General features: G+C 40.9%; 1 protein-coding gene across 1 annotated transcript in view; it reads left to right on the plus strand.

The window, feature by feature from the left end:
• The first annotated feature begins 6,513 nt into the window (after positions 1-6,513).
• The window catches only part of SLC51A (solute carrier family 51 alpha subunit), a 26,591-nt gene continuing 7,863 nt past the window's right edge, over positions 6,514-25,241 (plus strand). The window contains exons 1-6 of the mRNA XM_018561574.1: positions 6,514-6,682; positions 10,569-10,710; positions 11,699-11,793; positions 13,388-13,542; positions 17,452-17,525; positions 18,678-18,836. Coding sequence (XP_018417076.1) covers positions 6,514-6,682; positions 10,569-10,710; positions 11,699-11,793; positions 13,388-13,542; positions 17,452-17,525; positions 18,678-18,836 — 794 coding nt within the window. The remainder of the gene's footprint in view (positions 6,683-10,568; positions 10,711-11,698; positions 11,794-13,387; positions 13,543-17,451; positions 17,526-18,677; positions 18,837-25,241) is intronic.

Raw genomic sequence — 25,241 nt, forward strand, 5'->3', positions numbered from 1 at the left:
GGGGGTTGTTCCTTAGGTCCACCACTGTTTTTGCTGTTGGTAATAAGTGCAGTACAGCACTTAGTAGTTTCACGGCCCATCTTCCCTCTAACTTGGTACCTTCCTGTACATGCAGGAAGGGGAGTTTTCAGGAGGCGGAGCTTGGTCTGTTGCGGCCTTTACCAAAGAGTGATCAGGGAGTGGAGCAGAGTCGCTTGAGTGGTAAGGTAAGTGTTCTAGCAGCCTCATGATGGGGGGCCCACACACAGCCTGCATAGAGCCCGCAGCCCACCTGAGAGCCCATCTAGCCCACCTGACAGCCTGTACAGGATTAGATATGCCAGTGGATAGATGAGGGGTTAGTATGTTAGTACAATATCAAGGTATCCTTGCATACCGCATTACTCTCATATTTCTAATCTTATTTATATATACTTATTTAGTTTTTTTCAGTGGTATTTTTTAGTGGTGACGTTTATTAGTGCCCCCCCAGTTTTGACTGTGGTATCTTATGTGCCCCCCCTATATATTGTTCCTAGAGTCACCACTGCATAACAGAGATGGCCACAAAGATATCATGACCTCATTTGTGAAAAAATGTAAATAATAATGTAAATGTAAATAATGTATCTGATTTTTTTAAGATTGAGACATTTGGAAATCCTTCATTCTATCTGAAGTAGTTTAAACTGGCTTAGGACAACTGTACCATGAATTACATTATTTAATACAATTTGGCAGCATCCCTTTGTAATATGCAAATGTGAATACATTGTATGTAAAACTCTGTGACTGTGCCTTATAAATCCTTATAATAAGTTTTGTGTAGAGCAATTATTGGGCAGGTTGACAACATATAATGCTCTCCCTATTGTTTGACAGACTATGCTCAAATAACTTTTGGTTGTGCATCAAGAAAGGAAAAAGTATACTTAGTTTAAAGGACATTTTCTTCTTCAAATACTTCACAAGAAGCATTCATTTGTCTCAAATGTAAATTTTGGTACAGTTGGACATCCTTGATTCTAGATGAAGTAGTTAAAGTTGGCTTAGGACAACTGTACCATGAATGACCTTATTTAATAAAAAGTTCTTATTCTTAGGGTCTAAATTTTATTCTTAAAAATCAGTCAGTTTTCACACACTTTAAGGGAAGCAAAAATGTGTCTGAATCTTTTTAAGACTGGATGTACATTTTGGACAGTTGGAAATCCTTCATTCTATATGAAGTAGTTCAAGTTGGCTTAGGAAAACTGTACCACAAATTACCTTATTTCATAAAAAGTTCTCATTCTTAGGATCTAATTCTATTTCTTAAAACTAAATCAGTATCCATAAGCTAATTAAGACTGGTTGCTATCAGTTACTGCATATAAAATGACCAATTAAAAATAATAACTATTTACGGAACAAGGTAGAACTATTCTAGGGCATAGGATGTAGGGTAAGTGTATAGCGCTGATTAACCTCCTCAGTGTAACCCGCAAATTTTAAATATAGAATCTCCTTTACTTGTGAAATAAACTTCAGTGATCCGTGTGTGTATCAAATTACTTGTCACAAAATTTCAACGTGATAATTTGCTCAAAGGTGCATTTGAATAGACCATTAATGAGAAAAAACGGTGAACAATCACTTCAAAATATAGCAACAAAAAATGTGCCTTTTAAATAAACAGTTAATAAGAAAAGCGAGTGAATAAATCACATCTATATAAGGCGACCAAAAAATAACTGAAATAAATGCCGCAGAAGCAGTGATATACAATTGTTGCAAAGTGTACTTATAAGTAAATGAGTGTTCAAAAAACAAACGCTAATCAGACTAGCGACTAAATAATAACTTCTTTCAAGTGAAGCCAACAAGTTCATCAAACCAGTGATCAAAGCAATCATAAAATTATATATAAAAAAACTTTTCTGTGAGATTGCAATCCACCTGTGTGAGGCTGTGCATTCACTCCAGCTGTCCTGCTAATGGTAAGTATCTGTCCTGATAGTCTGGATCAGACTGGGATAGTAAACCTCCCAAGTGTTCCAGAAGAAAAAGAAGTATCAGTTCAAATGAAAATCTTCAAAACTTCAGTAATAGAAGCCCCTCCCGTCCTCCGACCAATCGGTGTCCAGACTGGATCACGGCTCAATTAACATGTAAAACACAAAGATCTCCATGAAGTAGTAAAACGATTTATTGGATAAAACAATAAGTAGGGACTCACATATAAGGAATAAAACAGCCGGCCTGCAAAAGAAATCCGCTCTTATCTCTTATCGCTTGCCCCTCCCTTTTAGATTGTAAGCCCTAACGGGCAGGGCCCTCCTTAACCATCTTGTCTTAAATTGTATTGTGACTGTAATGTCTTCCTTATATTGTAAAGCGCTGCGCAAACTATTGGCGCTATATAAATCCTGTATAATAATAATAATAATAATCTCCTCAAGACATACACCCGGTCTCATCTAGCCTGCCCCTCATGCGTTGCGTCATACGACGTCCTCAGAAGGTAGCAGGTATCTTGATTCTGTATGAAGTAGTTCAAGTTGGCTTAGGAAAACTGTACCACAAATTACCTTATTTCATAAAAAGTTCTCATTCTTAGGATTTAATTCTATTTCTTAAAAATCAATCAGTATCCATAAGCTAATTAACACTGGTTGCTATCAGTTACTGCATATAAAATGACCGCTTAAAAATAATAACTATTTACGGAACAAGGTAGAACAATTCTAGGGCATACCTACACCTGAGAGAAAAGCATCACTCCTTATAAAAAGACCTATATACCACGGAACCTCAGCAAAAAAAATAATAGTAAGAGGAGAAGTGAGGGGACAAACAACAGACTGAGCCAACCTTCCAGAAAAGAATTCCTGACATATACATATATACTATATTATATTACATTACTTTATTACATAACTATATTACAGTTTGTTTCATTAATTATTAAAGCTGAACTAACTCATGGAAAACACATCATTTTATAGAAAGCTGAGTTTATATGATATCATCTCCTGGCAATGTTCAAGAAGCTGAGTATTCACATATATAACGAAAATCAATAAAGAAATATCATCTTCTTCTGTGTTGTGTCCTGTGCCAGTTATTCTACTTACCTTACAGAATAAATGTATTTCTGTAAAGAAACATCCTCATATCAAATATTTACAGAATCCATCCACCTCAGCATATAGCAAGCCTATCCATAATATAAATGACGAGCTTAAAATACATAATGCTTCTGAAAATCTGTAATTATGAAAGACGGACATGCCTGTCAAGGATCCTTGTTTGTCATCCTGTCATTTTTATGAACTTTTAACTTGACAAAAACCTTGACATTCTGTTGGAACTATCTGTCACTGGGTAACAAACATAAAAGAGACCGTTCCAAGGCAGAATAGCAGAGGTCTAAGTCATAGGCCAATGACCACCAGGATGCGGGCTCTGAATGCAAAAGCCAGTTGTAAATTAACAAATTAACCCTATATTTCATCAGAATATCAATGACCTACAAAATTGTACAACCAAAATGTAACAGAAAGGTAAAAGTAACAATATTATTTATAAACTGAACTCCAGGCAGATATGTTAAAAAATGCAATTATGCATCCAATAAAAATCTTTGACTGTATTTTTAAATGCAGCTCATACAAGTACCTGATTTTGTGTTGATATCGGCCTCCTGCAACATCCTGCATGGAAGTTCCTGGACTGGAGGGTCAGCACTCTAAGCTTTGCTGCTGCAATCGAGGTCAAGAACCTGGCTGGGATACATGGATCACAGGACTGGCTGAAAACAATTAGAAATCATTTGGCTGTATTTCAGTTGCATATTTGGTTGGTTACCGTTGCTTAGAGGTCAGCTTTAAGAACATTTTCATATAACAATAAAGTTTTATGGTATACTACTGAATGTATTTATTTTGAACAAAATTAACATACCTCCCAAGTACTTTATGTGTTTAATAGAGCTTACTGCAGTTTAACGGGGAATACAAGAAAGTTGCTATGATGCCAATTAGGGATGTTCAGATACCAGTTCAGATACCAGTGCCGATACTAGGCATTTTCACAAGAATTACCAGGGTTGCAGCGGTTGCAGTCGGGGCCTAGCTCTGGTGCTCCACCACTGTCCAGAAATCATTAGTCTGTATTGTTTTAGAAAAACACATGACAATAAAAAAATGTATCAGTACTTGTATCTGTGAGTACTTGGACAAGTATCAGTACTTGTACTTGAAAAAATGTTATTGGTGCATCACTTATATATATTATATATATTCTTTTGAATTTTTCTCTAGTCTAGTCTTGGAGCTGGAAAAGTATCTGTACTTGTTCCAAGTATGGTACTTGGTATCTGAACATCCCTACCCGGCTGTAATACTTTCAGTGTCTGATCCCACCAAAATGACCACATTTTGGAAAGCAGACATCCCGAAGTATTTGATAAAAGGAATGGTGACTCATTTGAAGATTTCATTTTTTGGCACAAGTTTTTGAAAAACTTAAGACAGAAAATATATATATATTTTTTTTAATACAAAGTTGCCAGTTAATACGATATTACTGACACACAGCATGCCAAGTACCGGCACTGGTATCCAAACTGGTACATGAGCATCCCTACAGCCAGGGGATTATTAATACAGACAGTCAACTAGTAGTTTCAGAAGAAGAGCTCAGCAATGGCAGCCTCTATGTTTCATGACAAATTTATTCCATGATATCAATTGAATTAATATAGTTGCTTGTTTGTAATAAGTAACCACTAATGTGCATGTGATATATTTTAAGGTCAAAACATTTCCGTTCATGTAATAATCTTTGTGGGTAAAAAGTCCCACTCTCATAGTAAAAATACCCCTTTTTTATGAAGTTAGCTTTTACACAACCATCAAAATTGTTATGGTTATTACTGGTCTCTGCATCTATATAGAAAAGGACGGTATTTTTATTTACTGTACTGTTTTACTGAAATTCATTCAAAGAAACCCTGAAAAGCTGCATCTTATTGAAATTGATGTTATTTCTTAGTAACAAAATATATGTGCTAGTAGAAGCTGTAGTAGTAAAATAGAATCTGTCACATTGGCTGTTGTCTGGCACAGACAGAGCTCCTATTATGTACTTGGAGACTTTCCCTATCCTTAATCAGCGCCTATTCAGGGGTTCAGGCAATGCAGCCTTTAGCATTAGATTGAAGCCCTGGCTGTAATAGGTTACATCCATTCTGTCAGGTTCAATTTAAAGTGAGTGTAAACCCCAACTTTTTTTTTTAGTTTTGGATAGAGTAGTAAAACCTGTTATTTTTTATTGCTGTATGTGTCCCATTTGGTGAGATTCACCTTCAGTGTGTCCTGGTGATCTCTGTCACCAGGACTTAAAGTGAAGGATATATCATTTTGAGTTGTCACAAATGTAACTGTGTTTACATTTGTGATTGCTGTGATGGCCATTGACAAGGTACTTTTGCCTGTGATCTGTGCTGTCTAATGACAATTAGATCACAGGTATTGTGCCATAGGCATGCACACAGGGTGTGCTGGGTGTGCCTGGGCACACCCTAATAACTTTGAGAGCAACATCAAAAGCGGGCACCATGTATTTAGTTATATAGGCATCTGCAGCCCATTGCATTAGGGTGTGCACACAAGGTGTGAGATGGTAAGCCGGTGGAAAGATTACAAAGATCTCTCTGTGACCGGCTCAGTGATACAGAACGCAGTAGTACCTGCCACTTACATTCCTCACATAACAGCTGCAGTCCTTAGTGCCTGGGAAGCTGCAATGGAGTGTGGCTGTGAATGTATGTGTGTGTGTTTGTACTTTTGTGTGCACACCCTAATGCAATAGGCTACGAATGCCTATGTGTTGTGCACAGGCAGTCACAGTGTCAGGACCTGGGGTACGCAGCAAGAGATGCAGGGCATGTGTCCTGGGTGACCAGCTCTGGTTACATCCCTAGCACACATGTTTGAACAAACAAATAAGATTCCAGTTTACACATACTGTGGTATGATTGGTCCTTACTAATTTTTCCATTATGAATATAATTTATACTTTCTGCCTTCCGACTTTACAAATGACAGTTACTTTCTTTTAGGAATTTTCAGAAACAACAGTATTTTTATGTTTTTATATGTACATAGATTAATGTGCTTCAAATATGCTTTATCTCTTTTATGCTTATTTAATTAAAGTGTAAAGGACAGTAGGGTAAATGGTAACCAATCAAGAATCAGGGTTCCCTTGCCAGCCTACTTTAGGATGCCAATCGCTAAATTACAATCAGTTACAATGGGTTACTGCATTCACTTGCTCCCAATGTCTATGCAGGATTGTATTAAACAAAACTCATTCTTCATGTTGCCAATTAGTGTGGTGCCAATTGGTGTAAGTTAAAATGGAAAATTGCTTATTTTTAACATGAAAGTATAATGAGCTCATCCAATCTGATATAATTAGCTCTAATATAAAGTAGTTTTTTTACAGTAAAAAAAAAAGCCCTGAACATTTACGAAATGTTTAAATATGAAGATCATTGACCTCAAAGTCATGGGTTCACTATCGAGGTACTGCAGAAACTTGGCAAAGTCCATTTGCAGCCGAGGGGAGCTTGTCAGAGCTGTGGACAGCGGAGAAAGAGAGTCGAGGGCAACTGCATTATGGATTCTCAAGATGAATTTGAACTGGACGAAAGGTAGAATTGCTAACTTACCTTTAGAGTGTTCAGCAAAGACCACAGAGTTTATTTTAATATAACTATTAACCAATCAATTACGCTTCACTATCTTCAAAGTTTTTGTTACAGTAAAATAATCAGTAGGAATATTTCATGAAGGCAAGAATGAAAAGACTTTCTAGTTCTGCTTACTGTTCCATTTATTGATCCTCACAAAGTAAAAACAAATGCACAGTGAGGCAGTTCCCATTCATTTTTTTTACTGGCAGTCATCAGAATTCCATAATTCCATGGATCATTTTTTGACATTCCATGGAACAGTAGAGCCTTTTGTTTATATTATTTCAATATGATAATTTGGTTTAAATGTTTTTCTGGAATAACTAAAGAGCTTACCTGCATTAATCCTGTCTTGCCTTTATGTACCATTATATCTGATGTTTTACCTGCTGGAGATACTGCAAATTGTAAACTGCAGTCCTTGAGCTTCTGAAACAAGGAACCTAAGTCCTTGGTGCCAAACCTGTAGCCTTAGGGCTAAATGCTATACTTTGGTACTCATTGTGTGGCCGTTGGACCCTAGCAGTTTTTAGTGTGAGTGGGTGCATTCATTTGTGAAGGGATAATTGCAGTGACCTCTGTTTACCTCTTTTAACATCTCCCTAGTCTTACTTTCTTCTGCACTATGCTTCTAGGCTCCAACCAAACCCTTTAGTATGTCCACAGTCCCTGACCATAATTTCTTCTAGAATGTCTGTAGTCTCTGACAGTCCTCACTAGCATTACATAGGACCCATTCAAATGTGTGATCACATCCGTACTACATACTGACAGTGTGCGTCTACATGCGGGCACCCAGTCCTACATAGATGTGCAGGTTTGGGTCTGCACAACTGCGTGCAACCACATCCTCCCATAGGGAGGTACAGGCAGCTGCACGCAATTACACACAGCTCCTGTCCCTCCTGGGAGCAAGTCTCTACATGGGTGTGCATGTGGCACGGATGTGCACGCTGTGTAAATGAGCCCATATACTATAACAGACAACATAATACTGTATGTGTACACATATTACCTTTATCCTAATGAGTTTGCTCATATGGTCACATCCTGCACAACAAGATGAATTGTGGCTTCATTAATGGGTTTACATAGGGGTTTGTGTAGTGGAAAGATCAAAACTAATTCTCACGTCTGCTCTAGGATTATCCAATAAGCAATTGAATCTGTCTTGTCTTGTTAAAAATGTACTACTGTCTTACTCCTGTTATAAATCAAGTGACCATAGCTGCCAGTATTCTTAAATAAATCCTTGGATCAGTCTCCATTACCTTTGTAACTCTTTTGCAATTCTATTTAAAATGTTATACAAGTATACAGGGCCATAACAACAGTTGCCTCGTCCCAGTGCACGTAACTAACTGTGCCCTTTTTGGATGCGATGATGCCATCACATAAAGTACAAAATTACACATAATCTGGACAATTTCACGGTCCCACAGTTACAAACCTCAGTATAAGTTAATCATTTAGCTACTGAGTCCTTGGGCCACCGTTTTCTGTTACCTTATCACTTTTATATAAGGTAATTGTCAATAAAGGACATTATTTAGAATCTTATAAAAAAATCTTTAAAAAATCCTGTCCAAAATCCATTTATTGTAAGAGATCTAACTACTTTTTCTGTTTGTTGCCAGAAAAAGATTCTAAAATCAGGTCTATGGTTTTTGCCACTTGAGGCGAAGGGAATAATTTTTGCTGCCTGGGGGGAAAATATTATTAAGGCTACATTCACAGTATGTATGAATGTGCACTTTAGGATTCCTGCGGCAGGTATTCCAAATCTGCTGTTTAGATGTGGCCTCTGTAACCTGCTAAATTAATGACTGGTTGACAGCGAGTGCATCTGTAAGTGGCAGTTTCGCATGTAATCACATGTGATATGATTACATGCATTTTGGAACAGATCACTACCGTGTGTTCTGGGATACTGATCTATTCCAAACCACTTGTAATTGTATCTGCAGGCCGACACTATAACTTAATTATCAAGAGCCGCAGCTCCTGATATTACTCCGCTGCCAAAATTAGTGAAATAGTCCCCCCTCCCCTTTGGAAGGGGGCCTGGGGAGGGAACTGTTTCATAATTCCTGGTGTGCAGGTAAAATTACTCCATGTGCTGCTGATTCTCCAATAAAGAGCCCCTTCTCTGCCCCCTGCTGAACTGATGGGGCCCAGTACAGGTGGGCTGGCTCTATCAGCAGCCCCGAATCTATTTATAAACAATTTACAGAGCCAATCGTCCCACAAACTTTTGTGAATATGTGTTCTGTGCGAATGGAGGCAAAAACAAACTTTCTTAGTATATTTTCTTTACAAGTTGAATGTAATAATGGAATACCACAGCAGAGGATAATAGGAAATAAATACGTATGTCCATGTTCCTCAGCTCCATCAAATGACCATGATGCGATATTTTCCAAATATTACATTTGACTCGAACTCAGAAAAGGTCAATGCTGCTGGATTCCTCAAAAGATATGAAAAGTCAGATGTCAGCCTACCAGACCCCACCTGTAACTAAAATGTCATGTTTGGATGAACTGACTTTTTAAAAGCAAAATAAAACATTTATGACATAGAAAGTTACCTGGAGATGGAGTTACACTTTACATTACAGGAAATGCCATTACAATATTACTATACCACTATCATTCAGAAATTTCCAGTTACTGCTCTGACATAATTCACTCCCTTCCTGTCTTCATTACTCTTGTGATGGCCTATAGCTGTGAACATGATGGTAGTTATGTAAATACACAGTGCCCCAATCCTATAGCTTATTGGCACACAGCCATACTGGGCACAGACGGATGTTGCAGAACTTGCCCTTTATTTATAGGACAACAGTGACAAATTGTTTTAGTACTTAAAATTAGCAAAAATTACAAAACATTTACAATTTTATCTAATAGGATGCAACGATGTTGTAAACTCAGGCAGGAAACTCTGCATCTGGCCAACAGCATGCGTAATTACATTTCATGACGACTAATGCTATTACACAAATTATAATGCTTCTGTTTTTATCAGTATATATTTTATTGGATGGTTTATTTTTACAGGACTCCATCTTTACAGAACCTCTAAGGTTAGAAAAATGGCAGCTTCCATTGTATACTTATTTTTAAAGGAGCAAACTGTGGAACTGTCATGCTGAAAACTAGGTTTACTATCTAGTGAGTCAATGACCTGGAACTAGCATGCAAGGCTGGAGTGCAGACATTTCAGGCTAGTTGCCATTGTTGTTCACTAGTTTCATGCTTGTTCCAGGTTGGTGGTGAATCCAGGATTAGTATTACAGTTCTGGACCCAGCACCTTCAAAGAAAACTTGTTACAAGAGGAACATGTAGGACACCAATACTGACCTCTCCTAAAAATGCTAGTTGCCCAGCTGTCACCTGCTTGGAAAAAAAATGCAAAAATAAAGAATTTGGATTTTTTTAAATTTTCATTTAGTAGTGGCTTATTACTGAGAAATATGGAAGGTTGACACAGCCAGGAAACTAGAATTTGTAGGAGGCAAGAAATGGCAACCCACGTTTCTGTCCTGACAGGTGTACTTTAAAAACAAATCAGCAGATTCAATTCCCCTACTTCCATCCTAAGTCCTCATTTACACAGGTGTATTGCCCTGTACAGCGTGAAGGGCCAATTGTTTATGTGTCCAGAGCTGCGTGAAAATGCGTGCAGGCAGCTCATGTCACCCTAGACGCAGGAGCTGTGCACCCTCACATAGTGTTTTCTTCAGCTCCAAGTTTTGACAGCTGCACACAGACAATGTATGGCCTTAGACACAGACATGATGCATCCAGGTCTGTACACTGTGTGCTTCTGTCAAAGCTCGGAGCTGCGTAAAGCATCATGTAATGGTGCACAGCTCCTGCATCTACATAGAGTTATATGAGCTGCCCACACACTTCTTCTCGCAGCTCCTGGCACATCAACAACTGGACCTTCATGCTGCACGAAGCAACACACCTGTGTGAATGTGGCCTAATACATGTTTAAATGACAGACAAAGGAGAGGGACCTTGAACATGTACCAGTGGATCACTATGCAGTAAAAATAATACATTACAAAGTATAGATTGTTCCTAACTATATAGTCCTTTGTGTTGCCTGTGAAGGTTCTCATTTATCCAGGTAATGGTATGGCTAGTAGTAGTTAGTCACATTCAACAGGACTTGTTCTAACACTAAACACTATCAAAATGTTATTTGTGTATCACTCGGCTGTAGATCCTCAAATCATCTCTGAATTGGTGCTGACACTGTCCTTCCTTCTGGAGGGTGGTTACTTTTGTTCCCCATTGTCCCTGTGTGTATTGTAAAGTAGCCACCACTCCAAGCTCGCTCCCATGCTGGACTATAATCTTACGTTTAGTTTACTCATTTGTACTGAGATTGTAGTCCATCACAGGAGTGAGCTTGGAGTGGTGGCTACTTTACAACACACACAGGGACCATGGGGAACAAAAGTAGCCACCCTACAGCCGAGTCATACAAAAATAATATACATTTTTGTTAATAGTTAAGGTACTGGAATGCATTTTTAAGGTTTCACACCTTAATTTAGAGTCACTTTAAATGTTGAAGAAGTTTCGCTGCTTATCTAAGCAATGTTTGGATAAGTGTTTGAAAGCTAAGGACACTGCTTGGCTAAGCAATGAAACGTTTTATGTTTCAGAAAGTGTAACAGAAGATGTTGTAATGTGAAGAGAAGGGACTAATCCAATAATTTATTCCTGTAACTAACAGCTATATTGGTTGTTGACGTGAAAGCAAATGATACTTTCCCTATCTTTATTACTTGATCATTTAATTGTACTGTATATGCTTTGGTGCAATTATATGCCATTCTTGGAATAAATGTGTAATACTGCTTTAAATAAAAATAATAAGCATTATTAACGTTTCTTGTATCCAGCCAATGTCTTAATTCCTTTAATATGTTTACATTTGTCTTTTAGGGTTCCTGTCAAGCTTGTTTACTTCCTTATGAACAATCACAGTGTACCGAAAGCCTGCTTCTCCAAACCTCCAAAGGCAGCGCAGCTACCCTACAGTATGTCTAATATGAAGCCATTCAGAGAATTCAAAACAATTTAGCTAAAAGACTTTTAACTGTTGATCACAGCCTTGAAGTATAATACAATAGCTATTTACTATATCCAGGGATAAAACAAGCAACTTTGCAAATATATACATTTCTTTCCCTGTGCTCTGAGAACTGTCACCAGATGCTAGGCCAGTGTAAACATTGCTGTGTGTACATTTACCTTGTCTGCATCTGCACGGGACAAAGAGAGAGCAAGCAAGGGATCTGCTTTATATACCTTTATTGATTAATATTCTGCAGACAACCCCTTCATAAATGTATGAAGCTGCCCTATAACATACAATTTGAGCCAATATGGAAAGTAAATGCATATCTAGAGCATTTCTTGTTTTTAGTCTGAAAACATGTGCTTTATATAGTATTATAGTATTAAAACACATGCAACAGCTACCTGATTCCAACACTTTGTGATCACCAGTGATTGCATGAATGCATTGCAGCTTAGAAGTCAATTATATGTCCAAGAAGTGAAGATTTTGAAGCAACAGATGTATGAAACAAAAACTTTCCTAGTTCTCACTGCTTGACTACACTTATAGAGCAGGCCATAGGGAAGATGTAAACAATGCAATGTCTAACTGGTCTGGGCATATAATGACAGATCTCAAAGGCAAGGGAAAGAATAGACAGAGGTGAGAGACAGTTTGATGCTGGTAGTATTTTTGTAATGCACTACCTGTTTGGTTTTGGTTGGCTGCTCATAAGACTGTATTATTTTACATTTCTTTTTGCACTGTGAGACGTGTGCCAACAACTACTATTGCCGGACTTCTGGCATTAAAAACACAGGTTTTAAGATCTATGATGTCTCCATCATTGTAACTGTTGTCATAACACACAAGTACTTTACTCCTCTATGTGGCCATTCATATGATTGCTGAGCAGGCCAGATATGGCAAAAAGCTCCCATTATGCAATATAGGTTCTTTTATTTTGCTCTGTGCAGGCTCTGTTGTCCTTCAGCATAGAGAAGGAGAGGATCAGCACAGATACACATTTTTAATAGGTTCCATGTTCTGGAATGAAAATTAGCCGCTCCTTCATTGCAAAAATAGTAGAGAAAAGAGATAACCGGTAGTGTTCAGAAACTCCATTGGTTTTATTTTTTAGTTAGAGTGTTGAAGAGTTCTTCTTTAACTTTGTCTAAGCTAATCACAGACTTTAGTCAGTGATTCAGGAGCGGGTCAGTTGGATTCAGGAGCGGGATCCATCCATCTAATAATATTCATTCATGTCAGATCACATTGTTTTCAAGCTGTTCACAGCAGAAAGAGACAGCTTGGCGCCCCTAGGTGAGCTCCTTTCCTGCAGCCCCTGGAGGTGCAACCTCTGAGAAGATCCTTACCTTGTCTTCTAGAAAAGGCCTGTTTTCAACAAACATATCGCTTTGATGTTCTTTAAATAGATCCCATAATAATGAGCCTCTGAGCTTTCCATAAATTAACCTTCCATTGCCTGTGTTATCTGCTTTACATCAACAACATCATCAGAGTCATTCCATCCATATTCCTGTATTCTAATTACTGTTCTCTGTTTGCAGTGCTAGACACAGTGCAGCTGTGCATTATGGGAGTTCTCACCATCCTCACCACAATCTCCATCATACTCTATCTGGAAGAGGCTTTGTACCTTAGAAAAAAAGTGAAGTGTATGGTAAAGAGAAGAACATCTTTATGGAGCAGTGCAGCCCCCACAGTAAGAGAGTTTATAATATACACTGGAATCACAAGAAATATATATTTTTGGTTGACAACATCTTACCAGCTATATTTAAGAAACATTTTCTTAACCCTTGCAGTGGAGCTACCCCTGCGCTGCAAGGGTTAACTGCTCATTTATTTCTAGATTATAAATAAAAACGTTATACTCACCCGATCCTCGGAGATGGCTTGCTCTTAGACCGGTCCTTCCAGCCTCTCTCCCCCTCCGCTCCGGTGATCTAAGGCCCTGTGAGTCATCAAGTCCAATACACACATGTGAGGACGGTGAGGGATATACAATCACTGCCGCGGAGGAGGAGACAGGCTGGAGGGATTGGCTATCACAGGCGGCCAGCTCTAAGGTTCAGGTGAGTATAACTTGTTATTTGTGCACCTACACCAAAACGAACACTTAATCCTTGCAGTGCAAGGTAGCTCCCCTGCGAAGGGTTAAGAAAAGTTTTGCCCAGAGTTTTTCTTTAATGTCATTTATCAAGTTATTTTCTCCCTATAGCCCCTAAACCCATGTTTAACAAGTACAGGGAAGAGCTATATGTTGTAGTAACTATTTTTAATTGCCATAGCTAGGAGGTCCTGTTATGTGACAGGTGCTCTTTGGAGATTAGTTTACTAGAATTGTAATAATCTGTTATTTATCAAGGCTCAAGCTTGGAACGTCTTCATGATAAAATGAAGTTCACTATGACTTCTAGGTTCACTCTCATTAACACTGCACGCAACTCATTCAAGCTTCTCACTGATTATTTATTTCACTTATTTACAGTGCCTTGCAAAAGTATTCACCGCTACTCATTCATTGTTTGTGTCATAATAAAAAGGATTTTGCACCCCGCAAAGTGGTAGGCAATGATACTATAGTGCGGTGGTTAATGCAGACTTGGCAAGTACAAGACCCCTTTTGCTGACAGGTCCTGTCAAAGCAGTCAAAAATAAACATTTTTGAAACAAAAATGTAAAAAATTCTTACCTAGGACCTGGCTTCTGACCACTTCCTGGGTGCTGGTGATATTGTTGTTCTTCACCGCTGCCTTCCCAGGAAACTGAGTGCTCAAAATCCCATCAGAATGCACTCCACCACATTGCAGGAATGCATTATTTTATTTATTTATTACAGGTATTTATATAGCGTTTATATGCAGCACTTTCATAGTTGCACATTCACATCAGTCCCTGCCCCCCCAGGAGCTTACAATCTAAGGTCCCCGTCTCACATACATACAGGGCCAACTTAGAGAGGAGTCAATTAACCTTCCAGCATGTCTTTGGAGTGTGGGAGGAAACTTGAGTAGCCGGAGGTACTCAGTGCTTCCCAGTGCTGCAAGACGGAAGTGCTAACCACTATGCCAGTGTGCTGCCCACTTATCAAGCCTCAGCTTTCCCGGGAGGCAGTGGTGAAGCACAGTGATGTCACCGGTGCCTCCAGGAAGTAGGAGAATGCCGGGTCCGAGGTACTGTAAGGCCCCGTTCACACTGAGCGATTTATCGCGCAATTTTTGCAGCGATATCGCTCATATTTCCGCGCGATATCGCTCTATGTAGCTTCTCCAATCCATTTCAATGGAGCCGTTCACATCTCGTCGCTCAATATCGCTTGTAGCTCGTCGCTGGTAGCTTGTTGCTCCTACATGACCCTTTTTTCGAGCGATTTCGAGCAATATTGCTCCTGATTGCATACAGCCCAATAGGAAAAAGTTGCGCGATGTCGCGCGACAAGTCGCTCAATATCGCTCGTCGCGCAATATCGCTCAATATCGCGCGATTTTCATGTCGCTCAGTGTGAATGGGGCCTAAGTATTATTTTTTATCTAAATGTATTTTTTGGAAGCTTTGATAAGGTCTTTTTATTTTCAGGGTGTGGGGATTCTCAGCAAAGGGGACCTTGTATTTTCATACAAGGTGCACTTTAAGTTGAACAGTTACGGTATATACTGTATCTTTTATGCATATGTCCCCAGTAGTTGTATTATTATAACCTACAGGCTTTATTATTACCATTAAAGTGTATATAAACCCTAGGAATTAACTTCTCCAATTTGCTTCTTTTACACAGCTGTCGGCAAATTGTCAAAAGACTTTAGTAGGTTTGTTAGGCCTTGAGCATTTAACAATAAAATGTGTAGTGCCATAAGGGTGGTTTGAAGGGTTTTGTCAAAATGTGTCTTCTTAAAGAAGAACTCCAGGCAGAAATGTTATTAACCCTTGCAGTGGGGCTACCCCTGCGTTTCAAGGGTTAACTGCTTGATTTTGTCTACAGTAAAAAAGTCATGCTCACCTGATCCTCGGAGCTGGCTCGCTCTTAGACTGGTTCTCCCCTCCACTGCAGTGGACTCAGGATCCTCGAGTCATCACATCCAATGCAGTGTATAGGACGTGAGGACGCCGAGGGACATACCATCGCTGCAGCAGGGGAAGAGACAGGCTGGAGGGAGCGCTGCCGGCTCTAAGGTTCGGGTGAGTATCATTTTTTTTGTACCCTAGGCAAAAATGAACAGTTAACCCTTGCAGTGTGGGTGTAGCTCCATTGCAAGGGTTAATACAATTTCTGCCTGGAGTTCTTCTATAACTCATGCAGTGAGACTAAACCAGTACTGTAAGGGTTAAGTGCTTGTTTTCGTCTAGGTTCTAAAATAACAAAGAACTTACAGAAATAAAAAATAACTTACCCGAACCTTAGTCTCACCTGGCTGCTAGACCGGTCCATGAAGCCTCGCTCCCCCTCTGCTCTGGCAGTCCAGGAATCCCTGAGTCTCAGGTTATTACAGTGTATTGGATGTGAGAACGCCAAGGGATATTCCATTGCCTCCGAGGATCAGGTAAGAATAGCTTTGTTATTTTCCTACCCAGACCAAAAGGAGCACTAATGCCTTGCAGTGCAGGGGTAGCCCCACTGCAAGGGTTAAGAATTGTTTTTCCTGAAGTTCTTATTTAAGTAGATATTTATGGGATGCCTGACGGGGTTTTAACATAATTACACACATTTATAATGAACCTGAGCTTCATCCATGCAAAGCAAAGCGACATACAGTAGGGAGTAGAGAGTAGTTAAGACCCATGCCAGTTTTTTATTTATTTATTTCATTTGCTGTCTCTGTCCTTTTGGGGAGATTTCCCCTCACTTCCTGTCCTGGAGACACAGCAGGAAGTAAGAGGAGCTTACTCCAAAACAAGATGATATCACCTCTTGGACACTTACCATCAGAACAGATTTCCCCTCACCTCCTGTGACAGTTCATATTTCCCATGACTTTCTATATTGATCAAAAGAACCAATAGAAAGGGCGAATGTAGCCAGCGGGCACACAGACAGCAAAAACAGCTATCCCGGTCCTTCCGCATTCTCCACAGACTTTACACACACTGGAATGCTGGTTCCTGTAGCTTCTCTTTTCATTCTTTTAAAGTCTGATCACTTGGGAGAAAGGGGAGTCCCATGATTCTGAATACCAAGAAGTACCAGGCAGCACGTCCCAGGTTCACTTCAAAGGCCATACCAGCAGATATGTTCTTCCAGGGTCCATCCACACTATTGCCGTGCAGTAACACATGGCAACAGGTTATATGCATGGTGGGACGCCGTGCCATTTAGAATGGTCAACACATTTTGCCAACGGACATGCGTTGTGATGCCGAAAATGCTGCAAGCTTGATATTTTTGTTTTGTTGTGGCACGTTTGGCAGCCAATTCAAACAAAAGAATGGCCCTAATGCAACACAGGTTAACATGTGTGTGTGTGTGTGTGTGTGTGTGTTTGTTTAACACACTGCAGCGGACCAGGTTTTTATAAATGAGCCTCTTGTGCCTTATTTGCAAGTAGTAAAATGATTGTTAGTGCAAATGACATTAATAGCGGGATCAGAGTTGTCATTATGTGTTTTCTTGTAGGTCATCTCAATTTTTACCTGTTTGGGTCTGTGGATCCCTCGTTCAACCGGGATTATAGATATTGCTATGGGCACGTAAGTAACAGTTGCACTCCACCCCACCCCCTTCCATGTTCATCCCTTTACATCCCCTCTACCTAGCTGGGTTAGGTTCAAGAAATATACTCACAGGCATGGCAAATCCAGCAGTGGTCTGCTTTGTTCTGCTGCCGCACCTCCATTCCCATCGATGTCCATATAATGAGGCAGACTGAGATGGTTGCACCAGGTGGCATCTATTGTGGGGCGGTCGTCTGGTGGTGGGGGGCCACAGGAGGGTGGCCGGGTGGTGGAAAGGCAGGAGGACGGCCACCACATCCCAAGTTGCTAAGAGCTCTAAGCACCCTGTGACACTCTGTGCGGCTTCTCGCCTAAATTACTGATGTGACTAGTAGCCAGGAGCTTAGCAGGACTCTCTGGCTGCTCCCCCACCAAGCTCCTGGCAACCAGTGATGTCGGACAGAGCCGCTGACAGCGTGGCCCCCCCCTCGAATGACAAACCAGTGATTCCCAACCCCTCCCCCCCATGACTGTTCTCTGCCAGCACCCCCAGTTTCCCCTCCGGAATGACATTGCCTCAGGTGGTGAATGCCATAGGGATAGCACCTGACATCATCTGAAGCCAGACATCTCTTCTTGGTTCATGAAGCCACACCCTGATGATGCACCACTAGCTCCCCCTCCTCCGAGTCCTTCAGTTTAAGTTAAGTTTGAGTGCTTCAGGAGCAGAGGAGACGTCATTCTCACCTAGGCAAAATTAGCGATAAAAAGTGAAAATAAACAAAAACAAAGAGAAATGTAGATTAGGGGGTTAGGATTTCCCTAAAGTATTATTGGGGTAAAGGTCCTCTTTGAAGTCAATTGCTAAAATGCATAATACTGGATAATATAATAATATGAAAAGGACCAAACACCATGAAATACTTTTTTTGAAGAGTGCCCCAATGTTTGCATTTGACAGAATGTTCCCAGACTATAGCTATGAGTACAAGCATGACTGCTAATACAATTCTAATAACGTAGATGATGAACAATGTTATATTTGTAGTCCTGCAAGCAGACGTGTGAAAATGCCTTTTATTCTAGGGAGAGGTAATAAACATCCTACTAGTGTCATTTGTGATCAAATGGTTAACTTTGTAAATGTTTTTCCTTTCACAACATCCTCATCTTCGTTTTTTTACTCAGATATTTTGCACTCTGTTTCTACCTCATATTGATGGTTATAATTGAAGGCTATGGAGGTAAAGATGCGCTTGTGAAGAAATTTGAAGCCTCGGAGGTACACATCAACACCGGACCATGCTGCTGCTGCTGTCCCTGCCTCCCCCGCATCAAACTCACCAAGTAAGGACACTGCACGGTAGACTGAGTGCTATGCCATTATATTCATTGGGGGAACTTATCAAAGAAATTGCGACAGTTTTAGCCTCTTAGGTCATTTTTTTATGTGCAAATATGTTATTTTAACATGTGCGCCTGTTTTGACCAGAACTTGCACTACTCCAATTGCACGTGTTTTGCGCCTGTTTACATCTGCGCTTGTCCTGAGGCTGTCTGAAACTAGAGCATCACCTAACAAAACAATCGCTACTTAAGAAGTCCCCATGACCACTTTTTCAAGATGCGACAGTGAAGCTTTTTGCCTGGAGTTACAAGTCTTCTTTCCTGGAGTCTATTTAACCTAATTTATCAACAACATTACACTAGCAACCAGTGGCGTCACAAGGGGGGTGCGGCCCGCACCCGGGTGACACCATTGGAGGGGTGACACTAAAATGACTTACAGTCATTTTGGTGTCACCCCCCTCTGAAAAGTGGGGGTGGCTGTCTCCTCCTCTCTCTGCCGGCGTCCATCATCCAAGATGGCCACCGGCAGGTATCAGAATACTGCCGCGCGTGCGCGATGACGTCATCGCGCACATGCGCGGTGACGTCTCGGCGGGATGAGACTCGGACACCGCTCCGGGTGTCACCCATCCTCGGGACGCCCCTGCTAGCAACATAAATCTGGTGCAGAGTGCATCAAAATGCTTCCCATAGCTTTTGGAGCAAGCAAGCTGTGGCAACGCTGCAGAGGGTAGATCACCTTGTAGACCATCACCACCACTAGCAGTAAAAGTTGGTCACTGGCAGGATCAACATCAAAAATCAATTGATTAAAATGAAAAAGGAACGCAATGCTACAGAAATCTCTTGTATTGAGTATAATGTCGCTACGATACATTTCTTTGGGTTTTAGTTTTATTGACACTTAAAGGATACCAGCACTGAAAGCAGTATGGGGTTTTCCATTGCTGACCTCCTCCTCCTTCTAAACACTAAACTAGTTTCCTTGATGACTTAGGGTTTAGTACATTTCTGAGTCACTAACTCAGACCAAGCATGCAGATTAGATAAGATTATAGAATGTCACAGTAAATTCCACTTCCTGCACTGCAGGTTCTGTGTTCCTGACTTGGTATTGATAAGCTTAACTAGGTTTGTATTTGTATGTAAACAGCTGGGGAGGTGGTACATGCATAGCTTAAGGAGTGCTAGGAAGGTTTATTTTCACTGAAAGTACAAATATTACTTTGTATCTTAATAAAAGATATCAGTAAAAGACAACAAAAAGCATGAATGAAATCGATATTTTAATCTTCTATCTGTTTATAAATACCTTGGTGTTCCAGTCAGAGATGTTCTTCAATAGAATAATTAAGATTTTCATGCAATGAAATCACTGCAGCATTGTCACTCAGTTAAAGTTTAAAGAAGAACTCCAAGCAAATACAATCTCAACCCTGGCAGTGGGGCTACCCCTGCAATGCAAGGGTTAAGTGCTTGTTTTGTCTAGGGGGCTCAAAATACAGAGTTATACTCACCTGAACCACGATCTTGGCTGGCTCCTAGGCCAGTCCCCTTCCACTCTAACGATGGAATGCCCCTCGGCCTATATCCTGTATAGGATGACTGATGACTCGCTGGATATTAGACCACTGGAGCGGAGGGGTAGAGAGGCTGAAGAGACCGGTCTAACAGCCAGCCAGGATCGTGGTTCAGCCCCCTAGACAAAATGATCACATAACCCTTATGATTTTATTTGCCCGAAGTTCTTTAAAATGTAAAGAAAAAAGTAAACATTTTTTTTTTTTAAATAGGAAAGGGTTTACACTTCTGTCAAGTTGTTTTGTGTCCTGCTGGGGAGATTTCCCTTCACCTTCTGTCCTGAAGAGGCAGCAGAAAATGAAAGTTACTATTTCGGAGTGAATGGAGATCTATCTTTGATAGTTGTAATAGGAACAGTTGTCCCCATTGGAGGATATTCCTTCTCCTGTTGCTTTGATGACAACCCAAAATAGTTGAGTTCCCGCTCACTTTCTGTCTCAGTGACAATAATCACCAGTATACATAGAGGGGTGAATATGACTAGTGGGGAAGCAGACAGCAATAAAAATGTAACCAAGGGTCTAACCATCCCCTGTATATCCAGCACTAAACTAAGAAAAAAAAAAGGTTGCCTTAACATACACTTCAATCCCTGCGTTATCATACACACAGAGGAGGGCTGGGCTCTCGGCATAGTCATGGCTGGAAACCCTCCTCCTCACCGGCTGGCACTGGCTGCACCTAGTGCCACCCCTAGGTGTTGTGACTGGGAGTACGGTGCTACCAACATCACCCGGGGGGAGGAACGGGTGTCGAAATGAAGTGACGCAGGTCACTATCTTCCAGCCCTGCACCTGGCTCCGAAGGCTAGAAGAGCACTGTAGCTGCTGTGACATCAACAAAGAGGGTTTCCAGCATCCGATGATAAGATAAGAACAAATGCTGCAGGAATCAGAAAGGACAGGTGCTGATGATACAACCTAGTGCCCATAATACAACTTTAAGGGCCCAAACACCGTACTACATCACACCCCTCAGCTATTTTGGTTGGATGTGGGTTGGTTCAGCGACACCATTTAGCAGAGGTAGGCAAACTCCCGCCCTCCAGCTGTAGTGCAACTACAAATCCCATTGGGCACTGAAAGATTCTGACAGCCACAAGCATGACTTTCACAGGCAGATGCATGATGGGATTTGTACTTTCACCACATGTTGAGGGCTAGAGTTTTCCTACCCCTTCTTTAGAGGGTCAACAAATAGCATGGATTTAGGAAAGATCGTTCTTGCCAGACCAACCTGCCAACCTTTTACGAAGAGGTGAGTAGAGATCTAAATGGAGGGAGGACTGTGGACGTAGTATATCTGGACTTTTCCAAAGCATTTGATACGGTGCCACATAAACGCTAGTTATACAAGCTAAGGGCTATGGGTATAGGAGAAAGAGTGTGCACGTCGATAGAAAACTGGTTACAGGAACGTGTACAAAGAGTATCAGTAAATGGCACCTTTTCAGACTGGGCAGAGGTCATGAGTGGCGTGCCCCAGGGTTCTGTGCTGGGTCCCATGCTTTTTAACCTGTTTATTATTGATATCGGGGAGTGAGTAGCCATGTCTCAGTGTTTGTTGATGATATGGAAATTGGGAGGTTAGTAGACACAGATTTAGACATTATAACATTACAGGAGGACCTGGATAAACTCGGGGAGTGGGCAACTGTATGGCAGATGAAGTTCAATGTCGATAAATGCAAAGTAATGCACTTTGGAGTTACAAATAGGCAAATGGACTATACACTTATGGGTGTGCCACTAGGGAAGTCAGAAATGGAGAAGGATTTGGGGGTCACTGTAGACCGCAGATTGAAGAACAGCTCGCAGTGCCAGGCTGCTGTAAACAAAGCAAGCAGAGTCCTGTCTTGCATTAAGAAGGGAATGTATTGCAGGGACAAGTCTATAATTTTGCCACTTTACAGATCACTGGCTCGGCCACATGTGGAGTATGCGGTCCAGTTTTGGTCACCTGTACTCAGAAAAGATGTCCTTGAGCTAAAAAAAAGTCCAGCGGAGAGCAACCAAACTCATTAAGGGGTTTGAAGGCTGTTATAATTAAATATGTTCTCGTTGGAGGTTAGGAGATTAAGGGGGGGAAATTATTTTCTTGTATAAACTGTTCAACGGCGACAGCAACATTATTAACAAACTGTTTATGGTTAGCTCCGTAACAAAGACCAGAGGGCACCACCAAAAATTGGTAGAACATTTTTTTCTACACACGGGGCGCAAGGGGTTCTTCACAGTTAGCGCGGTTAGGGTCTGGAACTCACTGCCACGGGAAGTGATTTCAGCTAAGAGTGTGGAATCATTCAAGAAAGTCCTGGACGAGTTCCTTGGAGACCGTAACATACGAGGGTACAGGTACTCTTAGGAGCCAAATCACACATGGACTCATACACACGCACACACCTGCTCAAACATAAATGCATACACACAATAGGTTGGACTTGATGGACTTATGTCTTTATTCAACCTCAAATACTATGTAACAAATAGCATCTGCTATTGCGATCTGTAGCTCTTGATTACTAAGATTTATGAAGGAATGCTAAGTCATTTATGAGAGCCAATGGCTCTGTCAGACCATAGGACCCCGAGACCAAGTGCACTTTGCGAAGTACTTTTCACTATTAATCCCACTTATTTTACTGTTGCTTATATCTGTTTTGTAATACATTTTCTCCAAATATTTTCTTACAACATTTTTATTTTCATTAGAATGATATGACAGAATCTCTAAATGTTCTAATACAGAAATTAAAGGGTTAGTTCACCTTTGTAAAAAGTAGCTTATACAGTCCAGAAGCCCAAGTAAGTAACCATAAATTAAGCAGCACATTAATGTATCTTCATTTGCACCCCTCCACCCCAATATTCAGCACAGCTCCGTTCCTGTCCAGTTGCCAGGATGAGCCATCGGTTTGATGCTCAGCATCACAGGAGTGAGCGTCATCCTTGTTCAAAGCCCCACACGTGCATTGGGCTCTCTCGTGTCATATCTGTTAAGCTCATATTTTAAACTCTGTTACATTTCTGTCTGGTGTGGCAAAGAGTGTTACGAACAATTCTGAAGGCGGACCATTACCCATATCTTTAAAATGACAACAAACACACCTTTAGAAATGTTTAGTAATGACAATCTACAAACACATATTTCTAGATAATTGCCGGCTTTGTATTCTTTGCATACCACATTTCTCTTTTCTTCCCCGGTCTTTGAACAGTGGCCATGTTTACTAAGGGCAGATTACTAGCTCTCCCTTTTACTTCCTGATTTCTGGCACATGTGACCATGCACATCATCTCAGGGGAGGAAAATGCCTTTCCCTGACATCTTATGAAATTACAGATGAGATTCCCCAGCAATGCTCTGCCGATGACAATGCAATCCTAGTGTGCATTGCTTTGGCAAACTGAAGCCATTTGCAGGAAGTGAATGTTCTGCCAGTTTACGTATTTCACAATCACAGCATGTTACACCTGACATGTCTATGTTATTATTAATCATCATACATAGAGATGCATTGGTAGAATTAGATTTTTGAGTGTAAAGGTTTCATGTCAGAACTGATACAGCAGACACTGTGAATGGTGCGTGTTTCCTGTAGAACAGTTGGTGGTGGTGGTGGTGTCAGAGAGTGTAGTGTCGTCACATTCTAGTGGCAATAGCGAGACCTGAGACTGCCACCATCACATCCCTAGTCTGTGCCCTGTCTGCCATTTTCTCAAGGTATTTAAACTGCCGGGGTTTGATTTATAGTCAGCCACAGAGCAGTAGTGTAGTCCACCTAGTCACAATCATTTGAAATGCATGTCTACAAGTATACTGCTTGCAGGTTATGTGGAAGGTTCATGATTCTGGTGTAAGCTCCTGTGTGTCTCATCAATATACAAATATGGTTGGAGTGCATTCATTTTGTATGGAGATCACAGTAAGCACAAAACAATTCATTTCAGCTTGCTCCTTCTACTCCTCCATAAAAAGGTATCTATCTGTGGTTGTGCCATAATTGCATCAATATATTTGATTGATTTTCTTTGTCAGTGTTCTATTACGCTTACTCATCACAAGCTTAATCTAATGAAACCACACTGTGCCCACATCATTTCCTCTCCTTGTGCTTCCTGCTCTCAAAAAATCTTTCAAAGGCATACAGCAACATAATAAATCTAGCTTTTCGTTTAAAGGAAACCTATGCTCAGAGAAGTATGTTGGCTATCCTTGTTGACCTCAGTTTCTGAAAATGCTAGCTGCCTGGCTGCTGTGCTAATTCACTGGCTTCTCCGGGGGTTTACCTATAGCACCTATGTCCGACGTGCTTCTGAATGGGGGGTAGGTTTCCAACGGGTTCCCTCTCAGACTCCGTGCCGCGTCCGTAGTAACCCTAGAGAGATCCCGGTGTGCTACACTCCCCACTGTGTATATAGAGGTCAGTGTGTCAGACATCCAAACCTGCAAAATCTCATTTTAGGGAGGTGTCCTCTCTGCCATCCCCCTCCCCCTCTCCTGCATCCACGGGTGGGGAGGTGGAGAAGGCTTCTCCCTGAAATGATGGCAGATAGCAGAGGAGCTAATGCTTCCCCTACTATCTGCTTTTTTTTTTTTCTTATAGCGAGAGACTCTTGGAACATCTGGGAGAGTTGAGATGTCTGGTGTATATATAGAGATCAGTGTGTGCTATACTACCCACTGTGTATATAGAGATCACTATGTGCTATATTTCCCACTCTGTAAATAGAGACCAATAGGGAGGGGGTGCATGGGCTTCTGAGCAGGGACGGATTTACTCTCCCTGCCTCCCCAAGGCCAGGTTCTGCGATTCACCCC

The sequence above is a fragment of the Nanorana parkeri genome, unplaced genomic scaffold, assembly GCF_000935625.1.
Source record: "Nanorana parkeri isolate BGI_ZX_2015 unplaced genomic scaffold, ASM93562v1 scaffold531, whole genome shotgun sequence".
NCBI classification, from domain to species: Eukaryota; Metazoa; Chordata; class Amphibia; order Anura; family Dicroglossidae; genus Nanorana; species Nanorana parkeri.